Source organism: Magallana gigas, chromosome 3, assembly GCF_963853765.1.
Source record: "Magallana gigas chromosome 3, xbMagGiga1.1, whole genome shotgun sequence".
In the NCBI taxonomy this organism is placed as follows: Eukaryota; Metazoa; Mollusca; class Bivalvia; order Ostreida; family Ostreidae; genus Magallana; species Magallana gigas.
In genome coordinates this window covers 38,504,739-38,531,048 of record NC_088855.1, presented here as the reverse complement: position 1 = coordinate 38,531,048, position 26,310 = coordinate 38,504,739, and the positions used below count along the sequence as shown (strand labels likewise).

The 26,310-nt window shown below is 34.3% G+C and overlaps 3 protein-coding genes and 1 long non-coding RNA gene across 9 annotated transcripts in view; 3 read left to right on the top strand and 1 right to left on the bottom strand.

Annotated features, from left to right (window-relative positions):
* Positions 1-1,817, top strand: part of LOC105324857 (homeobox protein cut-like 1) — a 53,303-nt gene extending 51,486 nt beyond the window's left edge. For all 6 annotated transcript variants that reach the window (XM_011424068.4, XM_011424064.4, XM_011424069.4 and 3 more), the window contains one exon: positions 1-1,817. This exon is cut by the window's left edge and continues 3,211 nt beyond it. The gene's annotated coding sequence lies outside the window, so the exon portion shown is untranslated.
* Positions 1,818-5,493: 3,676 nt separating this feature from the next.
* LOC136273450 (protein CASP-like) lies at positions 5,494-13,439 on the top strand. Its single transcript, XM_066077874.1, has 9 exons — positions 5,494-5,587; positions 6,447-6,653; positions 6,744-6,841; positions 8,627-8,743; positions 9,143-9,232; positions 9,874-9,930; positions 11,565-11,645; positions 11,940-12,004; positions 13,382-13,439. The coding sequence occupies exons 1-9, from the start codon at positions 5,494-5,496 to the stop codon at positions 13,437-13,439; spliced, it is 867 nt and encodes a 288-aa protein (XP_065933946.1).
* Positions 13,440-15,603: 2,164 nt separating this feature from the next.
* Positions 15,604-20,216, top strand: LOC105324856 (C-signal). Its single transcript, XM_011424063.4, has 5 exons — positions 15,604-15,775; positions 17,364-17,415; positions 18,838-19,028; positions 19,729-19,875; positions 19,987-20,216. The coding sequence occupies exons 1-5, from the start codon at positions 15,641-15,643 to the stop codon at positions 20,209-20,211; spliced, it is 750 nt and encodes a 249-aa protein (XP_011422365.3). The 5' UTR covers positions 15,604-15,640; the 3' UTR covers positions 20,212-20,216.
* A 746-nt stretch (positions 20,217-20,962) lies between these two features.
* LOC136273932 (uncharacterized) lies at positions 20,963-24,848 on the bottom strand. Its single transcript, XR_010712148.1, has 3 exons — positions 24,654-24,848; positions 21,947-22,063; positions 20,963-21,150 (listed from the first exon to the last, which is right to left on the bottom strand). It is a non-coding gene; the product is annotated as an uncharacterized lncRNA (long non-coding RNA).
* Positions 24,849-26,310: the final 1,462 nt, after the last annotated feature.

Genomic DNA, 26,310 nt, shown 5'->3' with positions numbered 1-26,310 from the left:
TGGAGATAGGTTTTCAAATCTTGAGACACAAAAATAATTTGTTTGTAACCTCAAATAAAACAGCTTGGTTACAATTTCAAAACGAAAAACGAACATGTGTCAATTGGTTCTTTTATCTTGCAATTTGGATTTTGTAGAGTTTTGTGTTCTTTGTATTTTGAATTCTGTGAGAATTTGACAGCTCTTTTGTTGGAACAACAAACTCTTATTGGATTTGTCACTTCTGACATATACTGCATTACTGACACTACAATTTTTTTGTCTTTCATTAAAGCCATGTTAGTGATTACCCATGCATTAAAACAGAAATAAGGTTTTCAATCGTAGGCATATTTTAACTATATTTTGTGATTTTAAAGCTTTTATTTTTTTTTCTCTTGCTTAAGGTTGTACAGCTAACAATACCTATGTTAATTAGTGTGCATTTTGTTAGTAACTCTACTTGTCTAATATATAAAAAAGTTACTCTTGCTTGTGAAATTTACTCACAATCGGAGGAAATTCCACTTCTGACAGTATTGACAAAAGTATTTCTATGTCTTAATTGTTTAACTCCAAACACTTTTTAAATCACATTCAGTTGTTCTATTATTACGTTAATATGTCAGACAAGTTATTTTTTTTCTCCAGACTTTTTGGTATTATCCATTTTGATCCGCATTGTATATGGATAGCAAAATATCGGAGTGATGCCAGACTTTGTTGTGAATTGTTATATAACCCTTACAAATTTGGTTTTGGTTTCTGACAGGCAACTATATGTACACTATCATACGCCAGGATTCATATATACAGGTGTAGCTCTTATGTTAATGAAATCTGAAGGACTTTGATTATAGCTTTAATTTGGAGTAGAAATCCCCAAGACTGTGTAAACACTTGTTAGTATGATGGCCTATATAGTGACAATCTGGCTCCATAGGCTCTACGTATGTGCACTGTAGTAGTTTATTTAATCATATTCCCACCCCCTTAGTGTGTCTGACATTTTATTTGTTTAATAAATCCAAATGTATTGAGTTTGATCCATCTTCTTTTTATTACTAAGGCTATGTCTTTTACTATTTTTTTTTTTACTTCTTTTCCTTTCTGTTGCTAGACTCTCTTAAGATTTTTTCCTCTCCTTTCCTCAGCCTAAATTATAAACTTGTAGGCCTGCTTCTGATGTTGGCCTTACTCACAGAGGACTGCAACAGAGAGGAAGTAATTCTATAGATCCCACCTCTGCTAATAAACCAAAGGTTTTTTATTATTATTATTCATCCTTATTTATGTTGTCTTGTTTTTCGCTAAGCTTTTGAGTTCATTGTTTTTTGTTAAAAGAGATCTTTTAAGTTGAATTGGATATTATTTAAATTTGTGTAGTTTCAGGCATTATGAAAGTGCATTTGCCAAAATGTTACAATCTGTTGTTTCACCCCCTGAAAATGCTCTTAAACTTTAAAAAATTGTACAGATATTTGTAAACAATAAGTATGTAATATTTGTACATTTCTTTGTTTCTTTTTTATGATGATTTGTTTGGTTTTTAGACGCAAAAATTTGCTCATTATCTCCTTAGTATGATAAGGGGGAAAAAATGAAGACTTGAAATTCTTTGGCATGAATGTGTGTATGTTACATAATCATGGTCTAGTCTGAATGTTGCTACAGTATGTTTTCGTACTATAACCATTGTATCATATTCTACATGTTCACTATAACACAATACATTTCAAAATGTGTTATATTTTATTTGTTATCCATAACTACTACAGATAAGTATATATAAATATATATAGGTGCTTACACAACAGTAAACTATTTCTAAACTGAAAGAGCTGTGTTATTTCTTTTTTCTTTTGTTGGTGCCGTCTTCGCAAAGAAGAGTTCAGGCAAGAAACATGGCAATGTTTGGACTTGATGTCGCTAAGAGATCTTGTAACTTGTCAGATTGCAATGCAAGAATCGTGTGATATGCTTTGGAAAAAGCAGTAAATATTTACTTGAAATGTGAAGAATCTATTTTCTAAAAAGACACGAGTTCAGATTGCTGCATTGTGCTTATGACCGGTTTTCATTGCACTGTTGTTGGCACACCTTTGGTGTTCCTGTGTCTGTTATAGACCTGCAATCGGTTATGTTTCTGAACAGATGGGCATTAAAAATGAAAAAAAAGACCATTAGTATAGTCACTACAAAGGATATCTTAACAATTCACTGATTTCAATTAATCATTTCATAGACTGTTTTTAAGATTAATCGTCAAATGTCTCATCTATGACTTTGCATGGAATTTGTTGTGGTTGGTGCGTTATTGTGCAATGATCACGACTTGTTAATTACTGCGTGGCCGAACCAGTCAACGTTTTAATCTCTTGATATCCAATCCAGTCCAACTCGAACCAACTGTATATCAGGTCCAGTCAGAACACTAAATTACTGGATATCGAATCCAGTCAAAACACTTGAATACTGAATATCCAAGTCAGTCAAAACACTAAAATTACTGAATATTCAATCCAGTCCAACTCTAACCCAACTGTATACCAGGTCCAGTCAAAACACAAAATTACTGGATATCCAATCGAGTCACAACACTGAATTACTGGATATCTAAGTCAGTCAAAACACCAAAAAATTACTGGATCTTCAATTCAGTCCAACCCTAACCATGCAAATTCATGTCAGATCCAGTCAGAACACTAAATTACCGGATATCAAAGCCAGTCAAAACACTAAAATTACTGGATTTCCAATCTTGTCAAAACACGTAACTACTGGATATCCGATTTATAGTCCAAAATCCAACTCGCGACATGTCCTATCAGATCAAGCTCCAACTCGTAGGATATTCTATCCAGTCAAGTATATTGACTCCAGATCACTCAATCGATATCCGATCCAGTCATACTTTAACTCGCATTATATCCGATCCAGTCTGTATTTCAACTCATTGCTTAGCCGATCCAGCTAAACTCCAATTACAAATCAGGGATGTTTGAAAATCAATAGATTGCTTTTCTGCATATCAGCGGACGTTGTCGTTAGTATTGATAGGAACAAATTAAAAAAACACGTCTCTTTCTTTTCCGTTTTCGTATGGATATAATAGACAAAGATCGATGAAAAATCACCGAAGTATTATCATGTATCTTTGTAAATTGGGTCGAGATTTTTTTTTAAAAGTTTAGCAGAGATATTAGTGTAGCATTGCGATTCGTTATAGAATATACGTACTTGTAGAAAGATATTTGATCATGCACAAAGACCACTGAAAATTCGTGAAATGTTTAGAAGTGTACTGCAGTACTGAAAATTCCAAAATATAGATAAAAGATCGATGAATTTATTTGAACTGACAAATAGACGCTCCGACCTACAAAAATGACAAGTAATTTGTGACACATATAGGTGCATTGTTGAGTTTTGTCAAATCAGGAGCCATCGAACAGTTATTTGCATCGGGTTTTTTGTTGTTGAATTATTAATTTTCAAAATTGAAAAGGGGTCTTCAAGTGAATATCAAGTAGAGCAGCTAGAGAGCCTTTTTCTTTACCTGTCACGTGTCTGGGAGATTTATTGAAGATCATATAGAGAACATATTTGGCCATAGATCTGTGATGAAATGACGGTAACTGTTTCCAATAGAGTGCTCGCTAACATTGGTCATTAATTTTGTACGCTAAACTGTCGCCTTGATGAACAATCCGGGGCTACCTGTCAAACCGCCCCATAATTTCTCCTATCCCTATACAGGGCCCCTGGGGAGGCAATATGCAGCAGTTTATCTATCACACACAAGAACAAGAAATTGATGTTTGTACCATCAACTCGCTGTACTTACTTTATTAGTACTAAGAGTTTGTCATCAATTGGTTTTTTTTCTATTGCAATACGATCATACTTTTTGTAACCGTCGCTCAGGGATTTGCAACGATGACGTTTAAGGATGTTGTCTTGGATGCGGTTATTTAAATTAGTATTTAAATTTATGATATGTAACAAATTTGGTGAGAGCCTTCATGCCTGAAAAAAAGGAAATTGATTAATTTTCTTGTGTATTTTGACACCTAGTTCTATTTTGTCGTCAATGTTTTTGGATACAACGTATGATTGTGGATGGGCAAAAATATACGATAAAGTTTCGTCTTCTTAATATATTACGCAAATATCGTACAAATGTATATATTACTTGAAGGAGACCTTTCATATCAATCTTGTAACATCTCATCTATCTGTCAATTTATACAAATCTTTTAGCGACCAAACTTTTACGCGTTAACTCTAGAAGTCTCCGTTTCGTAACCAAAAGGGACATATGGGTTTGACTGCTCTTCTTTGGCAATTAAGGCAAAATCATTGAGATTTGTTTACAGGGTTGTTCATATGTTTCTGTATATGCCAAAATTTCTGCCCTATTAAAGATTGCAAATACGCCTACAAAATTTAACTTCAACATACTGCCGTTCCTTGTGGTAAACCTTTAATTCTGAAGCGATAACCCCGTAGGCGCTTCTATAATTCTCCAATTACTAATAATTAAAACGATCGTGAATTATGATTTATTCCCAATGTTTGTGCCATCCATAAATTTCCACGACAATTGACTAGTGTAGGGAAGCAACACTCGGACATTTGATATATATAAAAAAACACAATATTTAATTTTTAAACGCTAGTCATCTCAAGAACCGTCGAACACCAAAACTTTTTTTTAACTAATTGATCAAATTCTATATCGACGTATTTAGGGACACAGTTCCAATAGGTCAATGGGATTGATGCGTAAAAGACAAATTGAAGGCAGGTGTGAAAGACCACGTGATCAAAATGTTCCGATCGGGTCCTACCGGTACGCAGTAAACAATTGACCGCAATTGTCAGTTAAGAAAAAAATATATGAAATTAAAGTTAGCATTTTAATGAGTGTATTGGCTGCGAAAACTTTTATAGCCATTTTATGATAATGCGGGAGATATTTAGAATTCGAATTTCAAGCCATCAATCTGTCAAAACGCAGTGTCCATTTTTGGAGTATAGCGCTCAAATAGCAGACGAATACACATTAATAGTCCTTTCTTGGATAAAAACAAAAGGATTAAAAAGACATGCATTGCATGGTACTTTATTTGAAAATAAATACATGCAAACATATATTCATTCCACTTAGATTACTTTTGAAAATATCACGTCTTTATCATTACCCATCAAAATGTAGATTGACTGTAAATGAAAATAAGATTGTTTGTGAAATTAAAAAAGAAGATACATGTATGAAGATGCATATGAAGATACATGTATGAAGATACATATACTCTTGGGCGCGAGGCAAGTTTAGTCAACAGGATGATTCAGTCATGATTAATTTATTAACGGCCTTGATGTTGATAAGAATATCCTTAAGCAAATCGTATACAGACGAATCAAAGTATATCTATAAACCGAAAACCTTCCCTCTCTCGGTCCAAGACTGATGACCAGGGGGTGCGACTAATTTTTATTAATTACAACATGGATTTCGCGAAAATTTATGTCCGAGCTGCACGTGTATTCAAAGGAAAGACTGATCCTGGCCGTGCCGCGATCGGCGGCCCCGTAGCCGCGAGTAAATATGGAAACTTTGACAGAAGTCTGAAGTTGTATTTGTCAAATTGCTCGCATGCGTAACTGACGTAAATAGCAGTTACGATTGATTGAAAATTTAGCCCCCGTGTCAGAGTTTGGGCTGTTTTTGGACCCATGATGAAGGACCCTTGGTTAGTGTACATGACAGTTCGAACGTCGCCATCGAGCGGATCGGCCTTTGGATGGCCGACATCGCATGACAATTTAGAGCGGTATTAATTGTGAATATTAGTATATAAAGATAAACGATGCAGTTTTTATTGCTATATGCATATGTTGATGCCTCGTGCATTTCAATTCTTACCTGCAGCAACCGGATCTTTATTCGCGTTGATTTAAAAAATATCTTAGATAATTTATAAAACAATATTAATTGACACCAGTACAGTTTATAAAAATCGTTTGGTGCAAATAAACTATTCTTAGTGCTGGTCCAGAACTTTAAGCCAAAACTCTCTTTTTGAACTATATCATCACGTTTATTGTCATATTATTTGAAGTTATTACATCCTTGATTTTCAAATAAACAGTTGGATGGTGAACCCAAATTTCAGAACACAGAATCCATTCCCTGCCAAAATACTAGTATATGAAGCGATTACTCTGGCTAGATAGAGGAAAGGGAATATAAATTATATAAATGAGAACCGTTGATGGTTTGATTGACAGAGCAATTAAAATGAAAGTCTTCTCTAGGTATTCATTTTCGAATACATGTATTTTAATTTATATCTATACATGTAAATGATGAATCACTATCTAGCATCATGAAACATAATCTTTTCTAATGTTGTTTTGAGACGCCTGAACAGAAAGTTAAACGACAAATCTGTTTACAGAACGGTACCGGAAGTTGCAGGAGGACTACCAGGAAGCTGCGTCAACCGTTCAGGAACAGAAGCTACTCATCACTCAGCTGGAGGAGGATCTGCGCAGCTTCAACGCCGTGTCGTCAATGTTCCGGGGTGAAGCGGAAGGGGAACCTGTCACCGGAAGTCAAGTTGAGGCGGATGTAGTTGCAGAAGTAGTGAAAGACGTCATTCCAGGTTTTAATGATTTTTTTGCTCGATTGGAAAAAAATATATCGCAGTTTGTTTGAAGTATTGTGTAAATTTGTTTTTAAAATAATGTTTCAGGAGTAACGGCAGGAGATAAGACAGCGGTTGATTCCATTTTGCCGATTGTTCAGAGTCAGCGGGAACGCTACAGATTGCGCGCGCAGGAACTTGAAGCAGTAAGATTTACATTTTTGTTTTCTTGACTACCTGTTAAAACTCTGTTTCTGCTGTTTGATTTTCTGACAATTTTTAAAGTAGGTTCAATAAGATCGCTTTAAATATGAAAAGTTCGTAATTTAACTGATATATAGAAATGTCATTACTTATCAGTTGATTTTTAAGAATTAGGAAATCTCTGTATTCTCATGACAAAATACTAAGTAGGAAAATAAGGGGATTTACGATACATATTCCTTTGACGATGTATTTAGGAATGAAAATAAAAATGTCAACTTGTATCGAAGAGCTCGTGGATTTTCCAAGAATGAATCATAAAGCATCCTGTTGATTGCCTGCAGAACGTGCCTGCAAATGCACCTGTAAAATTCCACTTTTGGCCATTGCATATTCATTTTTTGACCTTAAACATCTTGTCCTATATCTTTGCACGCTTTGTTAATTTCGTTGGCGTTTTATGTTTTTAGGTCTGCAAATATTGATCCCTGTCACTTTTGCATTATTTTTAAAATTGAAATTGGAGATTTTTGAACTTGTGATCGTTTTCATCTGTCAGGATTCAAGGCGTTGTGAAGAGATTTATGACAAAACAAGTTGTTTATCTTATGAAATATATCCTTGGTCCTATATAGAATGGCAATTTGGATTTCACAGGTCATCCAATGTGCCCGTCAGTTGACAGCTTACATCGGGTTATTTCTATATACATAATTTTTTAAATAATGTTTCAAGGTTCAAGCTAGAGACAAAAAGAGAAAAAGTTCAACGTTTACTTTTTTCCCGACCGTCGGTTTGTCCTAAATGATGGCAATTAATTCATTAAACTGAGAAAGAAACCCACGCAGTTTGTTGCAAAAGTTTCTTTCTTGTAAAGTTTTGTTTTCAAAAACCGTTCAAACAAAATCTGTTCAAATTAATTCGGTTCCGGCCACCATTTATCACTGAACGTCCCTCGTCTCTCTCTGCGTTGCTCCTTGTTTCCCTACACTTGACACAGTGTTGGAGTACATCTTGTCCGTGTATTTGACGGTTACTGCTGCCGTAAGCCGTCAAACATTGCTGTTCTTTTCCGACCTCGACCACTTTTCTCCGGTTCTGTCGCCTCCTGTACAAGATGGCAACTTCCCTATAGCATGTTTTCCAATTTCTTATCTATGTTTTCATGCTTTTGTGCGTATAAACTTTCCTGATTGTATCCTTTGGCAGAAACTGTAGATTTGCACGTTCCAAAATACAGAAAACATCGATGACATGCACGTTCTATGTCTGAAGCAGTTTTTTATTTTGCATTCTCAGCACAGACTTGTCCACATTGCATGAAAACGCGATTTTTTCTACTATTTACAATTGAAATATTTTGATACCTTTTTTCAAACCTCCTTTTTTGCACGAATACCACACGAGCTATATGTAAACCCTTTTAACTGTAACCGCGCTCTCCATACCAATAGGTAAATTATATGGGAACGGAGAACTCGTGGTCAAATGGGCTTCGCCCCTGTGAAGATTACTGGTCAATCATGATCGACGTAGAATTCGCAGTTGCTGCCACCCAGTAAATTCACTATCGTCCGTGAGCTCTAGCTCTGTGTTTTGTGGTGACAGCACTACATATCTCTACATGAGCTTTGTGTTTTATGCAGACAACACTATCTCTACATGAGTTCTATGTTTAGTGCTGACAGCACTATCTTTACATAAGCGCTATATTTTATGTTGACAGCACTATCTCTACATAAGCAGCACTATCTCTACATGTTTGTTTCTATGTTTTGTGTTGACAGCACTCGCTCGGTCAGCAGCAACAGATCAGTCTCCTTCAGAATGAGATAGACAAGCTCCGCTCAGACAATGTGAAGCTCTACGAGAAGATCCGATTCCTCCAGAGTTTCCCAGCCAAGGTACTGACTCATACATATACATATAAGGTCCAACCAATCAACTCACACTATACTAATACCATACATACGTACCTAAATACGTACATGTACCTTTATAACCATACCTCAAGAGTTACCCAAGCAATGCATATGGAACAAAGGTTCCAGCAAATTTGCTTAATAAAAAATGCTGTTGTTTTACATGAATCATGGTTACAGTTCATCTTCTTGTCTTCTCACGTGTTGCCAAGAAAAAACTCGTGACAATATTTTGGCATATGCATATTCGAAAGTAAATTATTTTATAAGTTTACAAAAGCAAAAGAGGCAACTCAGAACACACAGGGTATATATAACTATATCCTATCTGCTAGTAATGCTGTTAACATTAGCCTCTGACCTGGTCCTCTTTCTGTACAGGGAGGACAGGCGTCCTCTGAGGACACGGAGAGTCGTTATTCCATGCAATATGAGGAGCGGCTGGACCCGTTCTCCACATTCAGCAGAAAGGTACCTCCCAGTTATAAATATACTTCTGTAGATAATCCTATCACTAACTTCTGTAGAAAAACATTTAATTATAAGATTTTTATCAACATGGAATATGATTCATATGATATTTTGTGCATTCTAAAGTCGTGATTTTATTTCATCTCAGAAAGTTAATTTTTCATTTGACTTTAAAAAATCAAATTTAAAGAAAAAGCTAAAAAGTTCATTTTTTTATAAACATAAAAAGGATCATCGGATATTAAAAATCATTAACATAGTGAATTAGAGATAATAAATTCTTTACTTGGGGCATTTGTTCAACATGTTATTGTAAACAACTTGTATGATGATGGACACAAAGACATAATTTTATAAACGCCTACGTTAGCCAGATGATAATATTATATCATTAATATTAATATTTATTTTCTATCAGCGTGATTGGCATTTTAAATTTAGAATTTCGAAATTCTATACTACTAAATATCATTTAGACACATTAAGCAGCGGCTCAGAAGTGATTTCCCCATCAATAATTTTCAATAATTCCCCTATACGCTTTCTTACGAAAACGTCATTTCTCTAGGAAATAAACATTCTTCAGGCATGAAATTTACACACATGCTTCATCAGCTGTTTTTGTTGTGTTTTTTTTTCAGGAGAGACAGCGGAAGTACATGAATCTCAAACCATACGACAAAATCACCCTCAGTATGGTAAATATGTGACGTCATTTCAGAATAGTTTAAACTGTCAGTTATTGAATATATTCCACAATTTGTGCGTACATGGATTCATTTAACATTACAAATTAATATGTTATATAATACTCGAAAAGTTATCAAAATGCCATTCGAAATCTGTCTTCATATGTCATGCATTCCTCAAATTAAGTAAAAGTGCTAATTCGGAATTAAAAGCGAACAACCTCGATGAGTTAATCCTCCATCCTCTTATTCATGATATTTTCTAATGGATGTAAACAATTTAAGTAATAAGTTGATATTGAGATCACGGTGTTTGTAATTAAATTATGTTATTCTATTATATTTGGAAAACAGGAACTTTAGGGACATTTTTTTATCAGAAAATAAAATCTTGTATTCGATATTCGAAAAAAGAAACGTGATAAATTCATATGCTTTCTTTGTTTAATTGACCAAATTTAGTCGAGTTGAATAAGTTATTTTTTTTAACATTGGAATGTCATGTTTAATTAAATAAAAATAAATTATAATGACCAATGGCTTAATGAAAAGAAAAACAAAACACGTGAATTGGGAACCGACAACATACTTTTCTGCAACGAAGATATGAATTTTTCAACATTTGCGGTCAATGAATTAATCATTCGGTGAGATACACAAGTCAAGAAGAAAAAATCGGACATTTAATCAAGATCAGCTAACTGTCTTCAAATGTCAGATTTCCATTAAATCTTGATATTAACGCTAAAATTTTAATCACTCTGCACCCGCTGCTACTTAACCAAAAAAAAAAAAATGGTTGCAGACTTTTTTCTCAGAAAAGGAAAGCTAAAATATTATGGCATTGGAAGGATTTACTATCATATGCATGTAATTGCTGTTACCTGAGTTTTCAGTGTTTCGAAAATGCTGCAATCAAATTCTAGAGTTATTTGCTTTGAATGCAAAAAAAAAAATAATAGTTAATAATAATTCATAATAAAGTTTAAAATTTTACAGTTTCAGTCCAATTTGAAGCATGCAAATTTGAAAAATGGATAATTATATATCCTGCAGCTGTCAGGGAATATAAAGACTTTTAGGAGACAACGTGTTGGCATTTATATTCATTTTGTCCCAGATACATTCTTTCAATGTAGGTAAAACAATGGGTTATTAAAAGAAAAACTTTGCAACAGTGTGTAGGACTTAAATCTTTTTCGAATTTCTCGAAATTCGAAACTGGAGAAACGGGGCCATTCTAATTGTTAATACTTTGCGTTCATGTTTAAATAAAAGTGAATATTTGACCATGCTAATGTAGGTTTTATATTAAGTAATTGTAATATGTAAGGCTAAGCTCACGGGGTATAATAAGCCGGCTTCTTGAGATGTTCTAGATTTCCAACGTGTAATCAAAGGTGGTGACTTTTACGGCCATGCTTTTAAAACAAAGTTTGCGGCATAACCAGTTAGGACCACTAGTTTAGTTTGCGGATCTGGCTGTGATAATTAAAATAAACATCATTTATATAAAAGAGGGCAGTGATGCCAATAATATGGGAGGAGGAAGGGGGGGGGGGTGGGATTAACTCTAAACGATTATGAAAACATTACATGTAATATTGTACATGTATGACTTCTGTTTGACAATTTTTCCACAGGGGCGCTTCATCATGAGTAACAAAGTGGCCCGGACCATTGCTTTTTTCTACACCCTTCTTCTGCACAGTCTGGTGTTCTTGGTAAGGCTCGCAATGAACGGAGAAACCAACTGATTAACCGATTAAATCATGTAAAATTTATACGGCCGAATGTCCAGAAATGCTAAACAATTTTCCATACTGACATATTTCATTTTGGCATCTGATTTTGATAAATTATTAATCATACGATAGCGAAAAGCTGGCTCCAGTAAAAAAAGACAAAAAAAATGAATCACAATTTGCACTTGCTGTTTCTATAAAAAGGCATATCGAGACGCGGTTGTTTTGTTTTTAATACCGATCATGTCAATATGTGGTGGTGTTTTTTGACAGGTACTGTACAAGTTGGCCCACACCGAGTCTTGTAAGCGAGACTATGCGGCGGACTGCCATGCCAAGTAAGAATGAAATCTTGAATCTTGAATAGCAATAGAAACATTCATTCATTCCTGAATTTCAATCAATTTACTACACGATTAAAATATGAAAATAACACCCCCTACCCCACCCCCCCCCCCCCCAAAAAAAAGTGGTCAGAAAGAATTACGTTACGTGAAATTCTGCAAAGGTCATTAACTTTTGGTAATGACGTTTTCTTCGCGTAATTTTATGTGGTTGTTTTATGGTATTTATATTTACATTTGAATAACAATAACCCTTATACAACCATTGTTTAATACGTAATTCGCTACTACGATATTGGCATCTCCCTGGCAAACTGAAAGACTAAGGTGTCCAATAAGATCTTCTCATTAGATGTAGCGAGTCAACGGCAAAGGCTTCAAAGTAAAGCTGTATAATTGTATCTATATGCGAACACAACTTATAGGCGAGTATATATGGTATCTTAAACCCAAGTAGCCTAAACCTTGAACACAATAAATGCGGTTCATGTTTTAATTTCCATAAAGGTTTTTATATGTTTACCCTATTTATTGAACCCCACCCACGCCTCACTGCATATATTGACAAAACCATTCTCCAGCGTCAGTATCAGCGATAAATGGAACTTGTCTGGTCAGTATTTAGATTACAATGTGAAATCCCAAGCATGGGACATTTGATCTGATTTTTTATGTAAGACGCAAAGTAATGGAAATTTTATTTAGTGTATCTGATTAGGCATTCAAACAGGGGCGCATTGTAAAGATCAATGACGTGCAAAATTAAAATCAGAAAAAAATGTAAACACGGACTCGATTTTTTGGAAAAAGAATTCCAATATTTCGAAAAAGACCTAGAAATGATTAAAAGTCCATTGTCTTATATGACAGTATGCGCGCAACCTTTGAGTAATGAATTCTTAACCCTACCACAAGCCGTGGACACCGAGTGAAATTGCAAATCATTTCGTCACTTCTGGAATAAAAAAAAAAAATAGAAAATCCTTTCAGAGGTTCAGCGCTCCTGGGTCCCGAGTTTTACCATTGTCTCTATAATGACGAATGTCAAAGCGCGCATCTCATTGCGATCCTGACCTAATATTGTGCTCTGTGTTTGAGAGATGAACCGCCGGCTAAATTTAAGAAAAACTGTCAATAATTAATGTTTGTTGTCGTCTTTATGTTTGCATGCTGATGTATATCCCTATTTAGCATTTGGCAATATCTTCATGTGTCAGTGTCAATTAACGCTCAGCTAATTGCGAAAAACGTAATTTTAAATTATAAATTTTGATACATTTCCACGCTTATGCATGAATTATCATAATGAGATAAACGTCTCCTATGTTGAAAGGTTTGTGCTTCATTAAGCGATTGTTATCTTCTTTGCAGGTTTGCAGAACACATGTTTAAGGTGCATGGAGCAAAGGACGACCACCGACATAACTAGAGAAATGGTGTAGGGAATTCATTGTTGTCAGTCACGTGACCAATCAGCATATAACGGAACTTTTATCATAACTTTTTTCTATGTTTAAAAAAAATGCCACCACATTTAGAACTATTTGACCAAAAACGAAATAAGTATTTAATCAACCAGGAATTAACGTATATCGGGATCATGATTGTTTAAAGTCATAAACATTGTGTTTATCATTTTATCATTAAACAAAGAAACTGTGACTAGAGATTTTTATGCCTGTGCCTGTAATGCTTGTACTACAGTTCTTGCCTGTTTCTTTGATAGTCGAAATAAATATGGGATCAATGGTTATTGTATTTTTATTAATTTTTTTTGACAATTCTTTTTTGTGTTCTGTAATGTACATGTATTGTACAACAAGAGTATATATGTATAGCCCAAGATGTTGACACATAGCACTTAAAAATATGAAGAAAAAAACCCACTGATTGTTTCGCTATGGGTGGATTGATTTTCTTGTGTATGTATATGTAAAATACACCTTTAATATGAACAAGTTGAGAATTATTGGGATTATTGGAACTTTGTAAGGTTCCAGGCGCATGTTTAAAATGCAACCTTGGAAAGATCTAGCAGCAAAGATAAATTTGAAAGACTTGGCAAAAGTATAGGGGAATTATGTGTGTACACTTTCCATCGGGAAAAGGAACTCGACGGTCAGTGTCGAGCAATTAATCTGCATCTTTTAAAAGATCTGCACATTCTGGTCTTACGTTTTGGGTTACAACAGTCTTATCAAAAATGTCGATTTTATAGCACACGTGCCGATCTCAACAGGATTCGGGGGGGGGGGGGGGGGATTCGATAATGAGTTACGGGTTGGGACCGACGGGTGTTTTTTTTAAGGTGACCTTAAAATTTAGGTAAGATTTTACGTTCGTTTGGATCATGTGCATTACTTGTATATATATATGGAGGTCATGTGTCGTATTGTGACTTTACTGCACTTAAAATTAAATGAGAATGTATGTCAGCGATACGAAATTAACCACGAGCAGTTAATTAAAAATGTATGTTATGCCTCATTAGAAGCATCTGTGATCTATCTGCACCCAGGCTTACAATGATCCTAACTTCTTAATTCTATTTTTTTACACAAGTTTTTGAGAGACATTCGGTGTTTTAAACATGCTAACAAACTACGAATTTCTTTTAATGTACTTGGTTTGACAATGATAGTAAATTGATCTATTGTTTAAATTTCGGTAATACATGTACATGTTTATTACACTATCAAAATTTAAAACTTTTTTGTAAATTCCCTATTACGTACAGAACAAAACTTAAGAAATTTAGAGAGGTATATTCATATTTATTTGAAGACGGATTTAAAAAATTCTTTCGCTGCTGTTTTTCAGTGGGACGTTTAAGTTGTAATCATTGGCGAAAAAATATTAAAATAACCCGCTTAAACAAAGGTGATGTATTTTCTGTTAAATATCTATTAATCCATTAGAATAATGTAAGGATTTTTTTTCACTTGCGATTTGTTAAACTCAAAAGAATTACATGTAGATGAATATATTTCATTTGAACGTAGTAATTTTCTTTCAAATTGATGGATAATTATTAGGCAGGCAGGGTTTGCAGTGATTATAGAAAAAGAATATTCGAGAGGTCAGTATTCTAAAGATTCTGGAAGACATGATAAAATTGTTTTCATTTTAAGAGAAGAAATACATATACTAGTATTTATCATATATTAAAAAGAAATTGGGATGATTTTGTAATGTTTCATGTAAACGTGCTTAGTTTTAATGAAAAATGTATTTGTTAGATACAATGTAATCGGTATGCAAAATTTTGTGAATTTTTGTCGATTTCTGTGGTTGAAGGGAAAAAAAAGAGGTATTATTAGAGAATTGTACTTTGAGAGGAATTGAAGGAATCTTGTAAAGAACAACTATATATCTCTATCTGACCCAAAATGGTTAAAAAATATCTGTTATATTTTGTTTTTAAAAGTGCATCAATGTTAAATATTAAGAACAAAATATGTTGAATTGGTCATGCATGGTTAATCGATTAACACGCGCGATAAGTAAAATTGCTTTCATACCCCTCCTTGAATGTTATCGCGAATACCTAAACGCATAAAGAAAGATAACTCTAAACTTTTTGTAGTTGCGGAGTTGCGTAATGAAATTTCGAATTTCCTCGATATTGTTATGCTGTGTCCTCGTGTGGTATTTATAACTGGCGCAAACAGAGGTTTGGGGCTAGAATTTGTCAGACAGTTTTTGAAGTTAGGAAACCCTCCTGATCATCTATTTGCAACCTGTCGTGACCCCGAAAGAGCTGAGGTAAGTATCGTGTGATGCTTTGCAGCTCCCCGATGGTCTGAAAAAAGAAATCTGATGGACGACTCCATTTTTTTCAGACCAGGGAGCTACAGACACGGGCCCTGGAAGTTATTGTAAATATATTGCATGTGCATGTATAAAAAAGTAAGGGTAGGACACTCTTTTTGGGGCGAAATCGGGTTTAACAAAGTCTGGGCGTTCCTCAAACGAAATTTCGCGATAAATCGTTCAAGTATACTTTACTTACGACATATGTATACATTCGATCCGCTCCAATGCTGTTACGTCGAAGAAAAAGGTGTTTTTATACATCCAAGTGCCTAAGAATTTCGCTAGACTGGTTTACATCCGGTTTAATCGCAGTGAATCGAAAGGTAAATTGAAAGGTAAGTTCTGATTGGTCAATAATGAAATAAATTCTTTAATTTCTTATCGATATTTGTCAATCTTCTTCATTATTCTCGCATTTCATTGTTGAAAGGCCAAACTACCCAGTATCTATATACATAACTCCTTTCAAACATCTGATACATACTCGCCATAAATTGTTATCAGTTTCGCCACCTTATTGACGAGCAGATTTATTTCATTATTAACCAATCAGAACTTATCTTTCGATTCACTGCGATTAAACCGGATGTAAACCAGTCTAGCGAAATTCTTAGGCACTTGGATGTATAAAAACACCTTTTTCTTCGACGTAACAGCATTGGAGCGGAACGAATGTATACATATGTCGTAAGTAAAGTATACTTGAACGATTTATCGCGAAATTTCGTTTGAGGAACGCCCAGACTTTGTCAAACCCGATTTCGCCCCAAAAAGAGTGTCCTACCCTTACTTTTTTATAAATGCACATGCAATATATTTACAATAACTTCCAGGGCCCGTGGCTACAGACCTGCAGCTAAGTATCCTTTGTAAGGCCTATATGATAATTATAACCGTGAACGCAAGCTCTTTTAACTGTAAAATGTTTTTGATATGGTTCATATAGTAAATGAAGATCGACACTGTAGAAAGATCGAAATACCGTAATCGGCATCAGCAGGTTATGTTTATCTTTCTGCAATGCATAGAATCACGACAGAAGGTACAATGTTACATGTATGCCATTTACGGAACAGCCCAAAAATCCTGTGTAAAGTCCATGTAGTCCGTTGTCACTGTTCAATATCGATAGACTCGGAAAGTCCTCGAATGATTTTCAAAAGGGAATGAATTCATTGCTTATTTATTAATTTTGACACTGAATGAAATTGTATATTTAAAAGTAATTGAGAAAAAACACATTAAAGATTCAATATTTCAAACAATGTTAATCAAAAAGCAAAATTCAAATAATGTTTACATTTGAATTTTGCCTTTAGGTTATTTAATTAGTCTGTTGTTCATTTCCGGGCAAATTGCCTTCATCAAACTGATCAGATTCGATTTGCGACATAGACTAGTTACAGTACTTTTTGGAGATAAGTTTTTAAAATATTCAGAAAAGAGAAATCATTCTATGTTCAACTGATCTAGTTAACATAGATTTAATTTAAATAAAAAAAAATCTTTAAAATGATTTGGTTTCTTGTTTTTACAGGAGTTAAAAATTCTGAAAGAAGAGAACGACAGAATTCAAATAATTAAACTAGGTAAGCAGTAATGGAGACCAAACGAAGAAAAAAAATGTGACGTGATAAGAATAAATAGCAACCATACTTAACCAGTCTATATTTTTATAAAAACACCGATAGCAATGTAAGTATCAGGTGAAAATTAAAGCAATATGAGCTGTATTTTTTAGAATTTTATTTTGCTGTAAAAACCTGCTTGTATGCTAAGTCTGCATGTAACTTAAACTTTTATGATAAATAAGGTTGGAAAAAATCATTGATCTCTTATAAGGAACATATGTACATGTAGCAAATCAGTTTTTGTACAGGACGACAATAATTCAATTTCGCTCCAATTAAGGCTCTTTAACGGCCCTTTTCACATAAATTTGGCGAAAAGAAATTTAAAAACCATGATATTTTTGTCATTTTAGTAGAAAATAACATTTTCGTTAAAAAAAATTTCATCATGAAAATTGCAGCTCATATTGCTTTAAAATTCATCAGAAAATAGCTGTCATGCTTGCAGATCTGACTAAGTTTCACTGTAGTCGGGTGGTATTTAGATAAAAGGCCTGCAGGTATTAGTTCAGCTTGCACTTTACCGTAATAAAACTAATATGTATATAATCGTTGCTGTATTTCTGACCGCATACATTATGCTTCAAAGTTTAATACAGGTTTAAAGAAGTGTTGAGTAATACTAGTTTTATCAATAATTATAACAATTATAACGTTACCCGTTTTATTATGTTTTTCTATGTTTTAAACTAGTATTATATAAATAGTGCCTGTTTGGGAGGGTAACAGTTGAAATTGACACCCCGAGAAAACCATTGTCAACCGACGCGAAGGTTGACAATGGTTTTCGAGGGGTGTCAATTTCAACTGTTATCCTTCCAAACGGGCACTATTTGTTTTGTTATACTGAATGTCTTAATTTTAAGAAAATTTTACTGCTTTTATTTTGGAATAACGTGAATTCTACAGCGAACCGTACGCGCATAATGTTCGCGCATGTAACATTTTTTAATGTTACCCGTTGCTAAGTGCGTTGCTAACGCTGAGGGTAATACAAAATATTGTTAACTGCGTCTTAACCAATGAGATTTCAGTATTTAACATGAAAGTATAACAATCAGTAACAATTCACGTTATTCCTATATAAAAGCAGTAAAATTTTCTTTAAATTAAGACATTCAGTATAACAAAGTAAATAGTGCCTGTTTGGGAGGATAACAGTTGAAATTGACACCCCTCGAAAACCATTGTCAACCTCCGCTTCGCGTCGGTTGACAATGGTTTTCTCGGGGTGTCAATTTCAACTGTTACCCTCCCAAACAGGCACTATTTATATACTATTGGTTCTCGTTTTATTAGTGACACAATTTTTGTTGAAGATGGTAAAACACGGTATACGTAGATCTGTATTGTGACGTCATTGATATCTTTGTTCGGTAGATGTGACCAGTCAGACCGACATCGATGCCGCGGCCAGACAAGTGGAGGACCGTGTGGGGGACAGGGGACTGAATCTACTGATCAACAACGCCGGCATGAACAGAAAAAGACAGTACGTCGGTAATCTCAACCGAGACCATCTCCTGGAGCAATTCGACACTAATGTCATTGGACCCCTCCTGGTGACACAGGTAGGTGTATTCCGATTCTAAGATTCCCAAGTGGTTTCATATTGGAATTATGCTTTTCAAGTTAAGTATTTTTCAGGTAATATTGCGATGAAGTAATTGAAAAGGCATATGGAGTAGCTCCAATTTTCGTGTAGATCCATTCTCAAGTTTTCGTAGGCACGATGATTTACCAAATACGTTACAGCTTAAAAATATTTTCTCAAATCAGCAGAAAATTACTTGATTATGATAGACATCATAATGGATAAGAAGTATTTAAGTCAAAGAGGCAAAAAATGTGCAATTTTGGATGAAAAATTACATTTTCGAAAATTTAATTAAGTAAACATGAACAAAAGCTCCAGGCAGATTCGAACTCATGATCTGCGGTTCAGAAGCCTAATACTATAGCCACTGAGCTACGACGATATACAACCGAATCGAACGATATAAACAGTTTAACAAAATATTTAAATCGCCATCTTGTGACGTAGTGTCTTAAAAGTATAAGTCTGGGTGTAGTGAGGTACCTTAAGATGTTTTTCATCAGCAATAAGTATTTTATTTCCTCTGTGATGAAAACTTAGATGTTGTAACTCACAGTTATGTCCATTTCAGTGTTTTAACATCAATTTTATAAAGCGTCACATAAAACTTGCATGTACATTACATGTATAGTTTATATGCCGCTAAATGACTGGTTGTAATGCTGTATTTTCAGTCCCTTATGCCCCTACTATTGAGAGCAGCAAGTTTATACAATGAACCAGACAGTTGTAATAAGGCAGCCATAGTCAACATCTCCAGCATACTGGGGTCTATAGCAGAAAACAAGTCTGGTGGAATGTACGGGTACCGCCCTTCAAAGGTCAGTAAGGTCGACTGAAAACGACGTCACATCCTGTTTCTAAATTATTTCAAACAAAATTAAAAATGGCTCACTTTTTCATGCAATTTAGGTTTATATTGTGAATTTTAGGCAGCAATGAATATGGTTACTAAAAGTCTCCATGAAGAACTGAAAAATAAAGGGATTCTCGTTGCGGCATTACATCCAGGTTGGGTAAGAACCGGAATGGGTGGACCGGAAGCTACTTTATCCCCGGAAGAGAGCATTAAAGACTGTTTAAATGTACTATCGAAATTATCAACTGAAAAATCGGGATGTCTTTTGTCAAACAATGGAGATAAAATTGAATGGTGACTCAATGTCTCGTACAATTTGTATTTTCTGGAGGTTCTGTTATTTTGATGATATATTTCGCGGTAAGAGAAGCAAATATAATAATGTGAAGTGTTTAAGAAAACAAGTTTCTGGTTGATTCACAAACTTGATACCATCATTTACATGTACATGTAACAGCCATTGTTTCACCTCAATGACGCACAGAGGAAGGGGATGTTGACCGTGGTGGCCTGCTGACGACAATCATTTTTTCATCGGGCACAACTTGTTTCGCTTACACAGTAAATAAGAAAACAGGCGAGACAGAAGAGGGCTGCCGCTCCAGCTGCTGCTATAATGGCGATTTCTTCGGCTGAAACAAAAATCGTAGTCAATGGTTTACATTCACTTTTTTGTACCGAAATCAGCTGAACATTAATAAATTACTCTATATTTTGTGAGTGACATGTAACATCTGGCACGCAGCTACACTTTTTTTGAATTCGACAGTTTCGTTGTAATAGAATATAGGAAAATGCAGACACGTACATGTATCATGGTCAGCATCACCCCTTCCCACATTTTCCCTTTTCTTGCAATATTTAAAAAAAAGAATTATAGAAAAAGAAGTATAGAAAATTGAATTATGTAGATGTCTCCCCCATACAATTTTGGGAGCATAAGACATTGAAGTGAAATTAACTTAATAAACTTTGCAATGGAGAATTAAGTAAGTACCACGCACCTCCCTGCACAATGGATTAGGATTTGGAAATCTCTCTCTCTCTCTCTCTCTCTATCTCTCAGTAAACTTAGATTAGCATATAGTTTATATTTTAAGAGACACATTAAACTCTCCCCTCCTTCATGGATTAAGACTTCCTGAACATGTATTAGAGAGCTTAGCCTTACCGGATAAACCCGATTGGTCGTAATCTTCATTGGTTGTAGAATTACTCACGGAGTAAACAGACAGACCTGCAATCAGACAAAGTTTGGTAACGATTCACTGGCATTCACGGATTCAATATTTTCAGTAATACACGTTTCAGTTGATATCTGAATGTGGCAAATTGACTGGATTTCAAAAGTTTCGAGAATATCTAACAATAGAAGGTTTATTATGAATAGCTTGAAACTTCTTCATTAAAGGTTCTAGAATCATTTTAACGAGAGACTTTAGTAGGATGTAACGATCTATTTCTTGCGTCAAGACAAGTTAAAATGACGCTCGTTTCAAGCAAAATACACACCTATTGCGTAGTCTTCGCTCAAAAGCCAGACAAATCCTGTTGATTTCAAAGAGCCATAGCTTAGTGGCCTACAAAGAAATAGAAAGGCCTACGCCACATTGCCGTTTGACCTAACTACCCAAAGTCCAAGCTCTTGTTAAAATGGTTCTAAAAAGATTTCAAAAATATTCCAAATCATTTTTTTCATGCTGAACGTTTAATACTAATTGGGATATCTTCCTGTCCTTTTGGGATATGGTTTGAACAATATTGAATTGATTGTACATATATATGAGGAAGCGTATACATATAAAAGTTTTAATATTGCTCGCTATGATCGTTAAAATTTTACAACCATAATGCCCAAATTGAAAATCTTATGTTTGAAGGCCCTTCATTTGAACAAAATCTTGACAGCCCTTTAGCCAAGGATCATTTATTTTACTTTATTTTAAATTTTACTACCCTCGCACAATGAACATTTGATTGATCAGAAAAGCTCACATGAATCTTCTGACAAGATTAGACAAGGAATACCGTACTGCTTGCGCAATTAGTGGAAGGATCATATCCGGAAACGCAGGAACACGAGAATGTAGAATCTGAGAGCTTGGTGCACGTGCCCCCGTGATTGCAGGGAAAACTTTCACATGGATCGTCTGTAAAATTCCAGAAAAAGATTTTCATAGAAAGTAAAGAATATTATAAATAATATGGATTTTTGCACGAATAGAGGGAGCTATGAAGATTAAATTACCCTCTCCGTCTCCACCCCAAGAAAAAACAGAAAAAGGGCTCTACCCGTGGGAAATACCGGTATATGTCGTGGGAAATGGAGGAAAACTACGGAAGCCCATTGAGCTCTTTTTTGTAGGTAAAAAAATTTTTTCGCGAATAAACGCGTTACTTTTGCGATTGACGCGAAACTTTCGCGTTACTTTCGCGAATAAACAAATTCCTTTCGCAAAAATAGTCTAAACTTTCGCGATATAACACGTAACTTTCGCGAATCAACACGAAACTTTCGCGATATAACGCGTAGTTTTCGCGAATAAACAAAAAACATTCATATAAATATTGTCATTTCACACAAGAACCCTTATGAAGAACAATGACTAAAAACAAACAAATTTTAGTTTTAAGGTGGCTCTATACACTCACAGTTTATTCCAATTTTCAATAGAAAACCACAAAACATATACTTATCAAATATTAAAATGATGATAGGGATATTATAGGTATTTTTAAAGCATTTTTTAATGTTTTCTCGTGTTTTTGTAAAAGAATTTTTAAAAAGTTAACTATTAACAAATTGAAAGATTTTTTTTTTGGTCATATAATGGATATTTCCTTCGGACATCTAAAAAATATAACACTTCTTAACATTCAAAAATGTTATTGTAATTTTTTTTAGTATTAATGATTTTCCCCAAAACATAATTTTTCATATTTTCTTACTCTGTTCACAAATCATCTGAAAAAGCTGCTTGATGTTATAAGAAAATGTATTTTAATAAATGTGACATAAAAAATTGAATGAAAATCATTGCAAATATTTAAATTTTATTTGGTATGAAAGTTCCTCGGGTAAGAGTTATTGTTCCTAAGTCCTAAGGCCCAAACACCTTGGGGAATTTTCATTTCTGAGTTAAAGAAAATTTCCTAAATATCATGTTGGAATGATAAATACATGCATATTTCATTATAAGCCTACAGAAGTGAATATATTGATATTCGCTTTAATGCAAAACTAAGTCAAATAAATAAAGGGGAAAATTAACTAATAGGATTTATGTATCCCAACCTGAGAGAAATTCAAAGCCACCATCCCATCCCCTTAAGTTGGTAATTTAAGGTACATCTGTCGATATTATTGTGGATTTTAGAATATTATAATTGAAATACTTTCACCGGTTTTGAGTTTTCTTTCACAGTTTTCAACCAAAAAATACGTTTTAGAAAATTTTTGAAAAGTTAAATTTTTTTATCGTCCTCAAAGGGATTCGATCTCCTGACCTACAGGTTTGTAGTGAACCCACTTACCCACTGCGCTACGCTGTAATAAGACGATGATGGGAAAGAAACTATTTTAAAAAGTATACTTGATTTTGTTTATTTCGATAAATCAATTCGCCTCAGTTTAAATCAGCCAGTACCGGAATTGCATGCTTCCAGATTTACTTTTTTGTGTACTGCGTCATCAAAAAGTGTTGTATAGAGCCACCTTAAATAAAACAAAATAATCTTTTTATAAAAAAAGATTCGAATTAAAAGGTTTATCAAATATCAATGTAAAATTGAAAGAATATCATTGTTAAACACGTCACTTGTGTTATATCGCCGCGACATTAATTGATATCTGGTTTGTCGGTTTTATATCAGAAAATAAGTCAAGCTGAAATCACTTTAAACTTTAAAATTTTAAAGCTATTGTTTCGATTTAGATAACATGAATTCGTCCTCTTAATCTATCTCACATGGCGTTTGAAAATCAGGATAATATAATAATAATAGTGAATGATAAGTATTTTTTTAAAACTAAAATGAGTTTTCAATCATTGTCGTCATAAGGGTTCTTATTTTAAAATGACAACATGTTAAGTTTCGCGTTTATTCGCAAAACTAGCTCGTTTATTCGGGAAAGTTTCGCATTTATTCGCGAAATTAACGCGTTAATTCGCACAAAAAAATTTTTTTACCAACAAAAATGAGCTCAATGGGCTTTATTTAGATATTTATCATACTGGATTATTTAGTAGTTTTTATTGTTCCTCCACTGTATCGCTCTCAATGATTTAAACATTTAATCTGTTTCTTTATTTGCAAATGTGATGCCTTTATTCTTGTTTCCAACTTACCTGTAGTCCTCCAATAGGTTAATATTTTTAACTGTCTCTGTCCATTATTTAAAAAAAACCGGACAGTTTTTTATCCATTATTTTTAGGAATGGACACCTACAGGTAACTTACTGAATTGTTTTTTAATTTAGAAGTATATTATCTTGTATAAAAGCCAAGAAGAACAAAGGATTACATAAAAAATATTTAAATTATAGGTAGTCACACCTTAAAGATTATTGTATTATTGTATTATATTGTTGATTTGAAGGTCAATGCAATATTTTATCTCACGGAAATATTTGAAATATAATTTGAAGTTATTCGAAGTCTGTAGTAAGAAATATGCATTCATAGAGAGTGCACTTAAATAAAGAAAGAGAAAGTCGAGCAAATAGATAAGACATTTACCGTAATAGCCGAGTCTAAAGAGTACATGTACATCGAGCACTTCCCAATACAGCTCTCTACATTCAGGCACTTTGACAGACTAGAATATACTTGTACATAAAGTTCCTACTTATAAAGCTTATCCTAGAGAATGAGACAAAACTTCATATGATAGAGAGTAAAGAACTTACCGATACAGCAAAGTCGAGAGATTAATACGGCTTTTGCGGATAATATAAGTAAAACAAGAGGCCCAAGGGCCACATCGTTCACCTGAACAACAATAGCCACAAGATAATAAAATCAGCTTCATTGAGTCATAGACAAAATACCTGAACAATGTAGTAAAATATATCCTGTATAAAATGTTTTGATATTTTTGTCCAGATATCCTTATGTAAGACATTGAGCCCCATTTGTAATTGGATGTTTTTATAGACATATCAGATATTGAACATTACCCGAGAATGCTTCCTCACAATTTCCAGCTTTTCTGGCCGATAGGTAATTGAGAATGTTTTTTTTGAAAGATACCAACACAGTTTTAATAAGTCTTAATTATCTCCCTCTGAAACAGGGCGTGGTCTTTTATTATAACAAACGTGAATCCTCTCCACCTAAAGATGCTTTGAGCCAAGTTTGATTAAAATCAGCCCAGTAGTTCAAGAGAAGTCGAAAATGTAAGACGTTTACATACCGACAGACGGATGCCGGACAAAATGTGACCAGAAATAGCCCCTGAGCGTTCGCCTCAGATGAGCCAAAAACCAGAATCTTAATACAGCTAAATCAAGTAAAACAGACAGTTACCAATTCAGCGATGTCTGGGGAGACAGAAAGAAAGTAAAGGTTCTTACCGATTTGTTAAGTCTAGACAGTAAGGTACGCATATCGAGATTAAGTAAGGCTCATACTGATGCTACTAACCCAAGAGATAAGTAAAGTACTTACTGATACAGCTAACTACATGTAGTTAGAGATAAAGTAAGGTACTTACCGATACGTTTAACCAGAGAGTTAATCAGGTACTTACCGATACGTCTAACTAGAGGGTAAGTGAAGTACTTACCGATACGTCTAACGAGAGAGTACATAAGGTACTCACCACAGCTTACTCTAGAGAGTAAAGAAAGCACTGACACAGCTAACCTTAGAGAGTAAGGAATGTACTTACCGATGTAGCTAGTTCTAGTAAGTGGGTACTTACCAATACAACCAATCATGTAGTGGGCTGGGCATGGTGAGGACAAATAGCAAGTCGTTCCCACGGGGCAGATCCATCCGGAACAGAGCGTTTCTCGTACATGTTCACTTTGAGTCTGAAAATCATCAAATTACTTTAGTTTTTGATTGAATATTTCAACAGTTTATCTGGACATTCGCTGTTTGAGTTATATTGTACTTCTTTTTTAAGAATAATTAACTGCTCAGAAATAATAATAATTAATGATTAAAGATTTTTAAGACTCGATGGGCGTGGCCATTTTCAGACTGTATTGATCTTCTTTAAAAGAAGAGCTCTATATAAAAATAAAGGAAAATACCAAAATGATAAATTCTTTTTTTTTTTACTAGATAATAGTTTATAGCTATACAAATCATAGACATCTTCAAATTTAAGGTAGATTTGATGATTAATTTGTGGACCATCCAGTTTCTTACATAAGTAAAAAAATAA

Excerpts from the sequence above, each read along its gene's own strand:
- LOC136273450 (XM_066077874.1), top strand. The coding sequence starts at position 5,494 with ATGGATTTCGCGAAAATTTATGTCCGAGCTGCACGTGTATTCAAAGGA. Across the intron at positions 9,233-9,873 it reads TCTCCACATTCAGCAGAAAG|GAGAGACAGCGGAAGTACAT; the intron begins GTACCTCCCAGT and ends TTTTTTTTTCAG. Across the intron at positions 11,646-11,939 it reads TGCACAGTCTGGTGTTCTTG|GTACTGTACAAGTTGGCCCA; the intron begins GTAAGGCTCGCA and ends GTTTTTTGACAG.
- LOC105324856 (XM_011424063.4), top strand. The coding sequence starts at position 15,641 with ATGCTGTGTCCTCGTGTGGTATTTATAACTGGCGCAAACAGAGGTTTG. Across the intron at positions 17,416-18,837 it reads AATTCAAATAATTAAACTAG|ATGTGACCAGTCAGACCGAC; the intron begins GTAAGCAGTAAT and ends TTTGTTCGGTAG. Across the intron at positions 19,876-19,986 it reads ACGGGTACCGCCCTTCAAAG|GCAGCAATGAATATGGTTAC; the intron begins GTCAGTAAGGTC and ends TGTGAATTTTAG.